Source organism: Pundamilia nyererei, unplaced genomic scaffold (genome assembly GCF_000239375.1).
Source record: "Pundamilia nyererei isolate P.nyererei 1_Seehausen unplaced genomic scaffold, PunNye1.0 scaffold00134, whole genome shotgun sequence".
Lineage (NCBI taxonomy): Eukaryota > Metazoa > Chordata > Actinopteri > Cichliformes > Cichlidae > Pundamilia > Pundamilia nyererei.
Window position 1 is genome coordinate 1043075 of NW_005187535.1, and position 2771 is coordinate 1045845.

Below are 2771 nucleotides of genomic sequence, written 5' to 3' on the forward strand. Positions count from 1 at the left end.
CACATTTTAATTGGCTTCTGTTTTCATAAGAAAACTGAAAATAATTTATGATCATGACACGACTGGACTGCTTCCAGTACTGCCGCTATTTTCAGCAGTGAAAGTCCCATTCGGAACACTTTAGCTGCTGCATCTGTAATTTCACCACAGACATCGTTTTTTTTCACAGAGCAAACATCAACTTTAGTGTCAAGAATCATTGATTGCAATGAAAGTTTGCTCCCTGGCAACGACAGTTTCCAAGCCAGATGATGGTGCATTGTGAGGAGCAAGCTTGTCATTTTTTTCATTCAAGCAGTTTGTGAATCGTGAATTTAACCCTCACTGAAAGTAGTCATTTTCTGGCTTTGTGAGTTGTCATTCTCTCACATTGTTCTGGATGAATTTTGACTCTTCTTTACAAAGTTGCTTCAGGTCATTGGTTTGTTTACAGCTCTCCTATCATCCACAATGGAATTTCAATCAGGTTGAGGTCTAGATTTTGACTGGGCCATTACAACACCTTGATTTCTTTTTTTGTGGATTTTTTCAGACTTAATAATGTGCTTGGAATGGTGGCCCTTTGGCCAAGCTTTAGTTGTCAGACAGATGGCCTTAAAGAGCAGTGATTTTGCTCGGTGATTGCAAAACAAACCCAAATCACCCCTCCACCATGGTACTTGACAGCTGATTGTAGTTAAAACTGGTGCTGTGCATTACGGCCAAACATCTCTACTTTGATCTCATCTATTTAAAGGACATTATTCCAGAAGTATTGAGGTTTGTTCAGATGCAGCTTTGCAAACCTAAGCTGTGTCATATTGTTTTTAGAGAGAAGAGGGTTTTTTCTGTTTGGTAACCTTTACAAATTAGCCATACTTGCTCTTAATTGATCTAATTAACATGCTAACTAAAGCCTGTAGAGTCTTTGGCTTTTTCAAAATTAAAAAGCATCTGGCTGCTGCTTATTTCTTTATATGGAAGCAGTAAGGGTATACTTAGTATTTCCCAGTCCTCTGAATACGTTCTTTTTCACGACTGTCATTCATTTTCAGCGATCAGAATGATGATTATTTTATTGCTCTGTCACTGTCTGTGCTTTAGGTGATATACTGGTGATGGATGATTATGGCTACATGTATTTCATGGACCGCAGCGGCGACACTTTTCGCTGGCGAGGGGAGAACGTTTCCACGACAGAGGTGGAGGGAGTCCTCAGCAAACTACTGGGACACACCGATGTTGCCGTCTATGGAGTGTCTGTGCCAGGCATGGATGAAATGAATTATTTCATCGGCACATTTCAGGCAAATAAACAGACTCAAAAGCTGATGAATACTCTGTGTTTTATTGTGTTCAGGTGTGGAAGGGAAGGCCGGTATGGCAGCAATAGCTCAGGAGGGAAACCAGTTGGACCTTGGTGCATTCTTGATCGGTGTACAAAAAGCTTTGCCCTCCTACGCATGCCCTGTCTTCCTTCGGTTCATGCCGTCTGTTGACACTACAGGTGAACATCAGTGAAAAAACATTCAAACGGCAATGTGATTTTCTAAAATTACATAAAAACTATATATATATATATTTTTTATCTTGTTCACAGGTACTTTCAAAATTCAGAAGACACGGCTGCAGAAGGAAGGATACAAGCCACAAAACTCGAGTGAAAAGATTTACTTTCTGAACAGTCGTGCTGGACATTATCAGCCTGTCACTGATGAATTATATGATGCCATCAATGAAGGGAAAGTGTCTCTTTGAAAGAAGAAGGAGCTAACAAGGCTACTGGGTTAACACAACTTACTCTGACTGTGTTTTTGATATAGTTATTTTGTGTTTGTTGTTTTTTTAAGATGAACATTAAGCTCACCTACCTGAATAGATTTGGCTTGGTCAGATTTCTCTGAGGCATCATATATACACACACACACACACACACACACATATCTATATATATATATATATGAACAATGTGTGAATTTCCAATCATAATAAATACGATTTATATATATATATAATAAAATATGTTCCTTCTTACAAGAAAAAGGATGACTGAAAACTCAGTAATTTATGGAAATTAAGTAATAACTATTATTTGAAAATTCATTTTTTAACATGACCAATACTCCATAGCTGCCTAAAGACTTGTTTCAAACAGAGCAGCACAGAAAGACTCAGGACAGCACCGCACGGCAAACTTCAATTATCAGCTTGTGAACGCCTGTGCCAGCCAGTCCCGGTGCAAGTTACATTTTATCCTTTTAAGCATTTTTCTCAAGTGTCAAAAGTAGTAGCCTTGAATCATGGCACAAAATATGTGGGTTCTTTTTGTGAAAGCAAAGTGACTTTTAACTTTCATCACCTAAAACCAGTCACGTTGAGTCCAAGCACCAGTGTGTTATATTACAGTACATGCTGGGCATTGATTGGCTTTTAAGGCAGACACTGACACTGAATTGTATTTTAAAGTTAAAAATGATGTCTGGGTTAATATCAATCATTCTCCCAAAAACTTGCGACACATGGTTGCTGTCTGCAACTGATGTGCTGAGAATTAGATGTGGATGAAGCAGATTCAACAACAGAAAAGCGTCTTTGTTAGGCTGTGAATGAGAGGAGCAAAGAGCAGGTTCCAAGGAAAACAGAGCACCAAGGTAGCACATGAGAAAAGTGACAACAAGGACTAAAGGAATGTATGAGCATATATTGACACTGAGAACTAACTGGGGTTACATGTATGAAGATAATCAAACAGGCAGAACGTTACAGACTTATATAAACAAAACTAAAGCTCA

The 2771-nt window shown here is 38.6% G+C and overlaps 1 protein-coding gene across 1 annotated transcript in view; it reads left to right on the forward strand.

Annotated features, from left to right (window-relative positions):
• The window catches only part of LOC102206313 (long-chain fatty acid transport protein 1-like), a 9017-nt gene extending 6995 nt beyond the window's left edge, over positions 1–2022 (forward strand). The window contains exons 10-12 of the mRNA XM_005743709.1: positions 1084–1248; positions 1340–1486; positions 1580–2022. Coding sequence (XP_005743766.1) covers positions 1084–1248; positions 1340–1486; positions 1580–1737 — 470 coding nt within the window. The 3' untranslated portion in view covers positions 1738–2022. The remainder of the gene's footprint in view (positions 1–1083; positions 1249–1339; positions 1487–1579) is intronic.
• Positions 2023–2771: the final 749 nt, after the last annotated feature.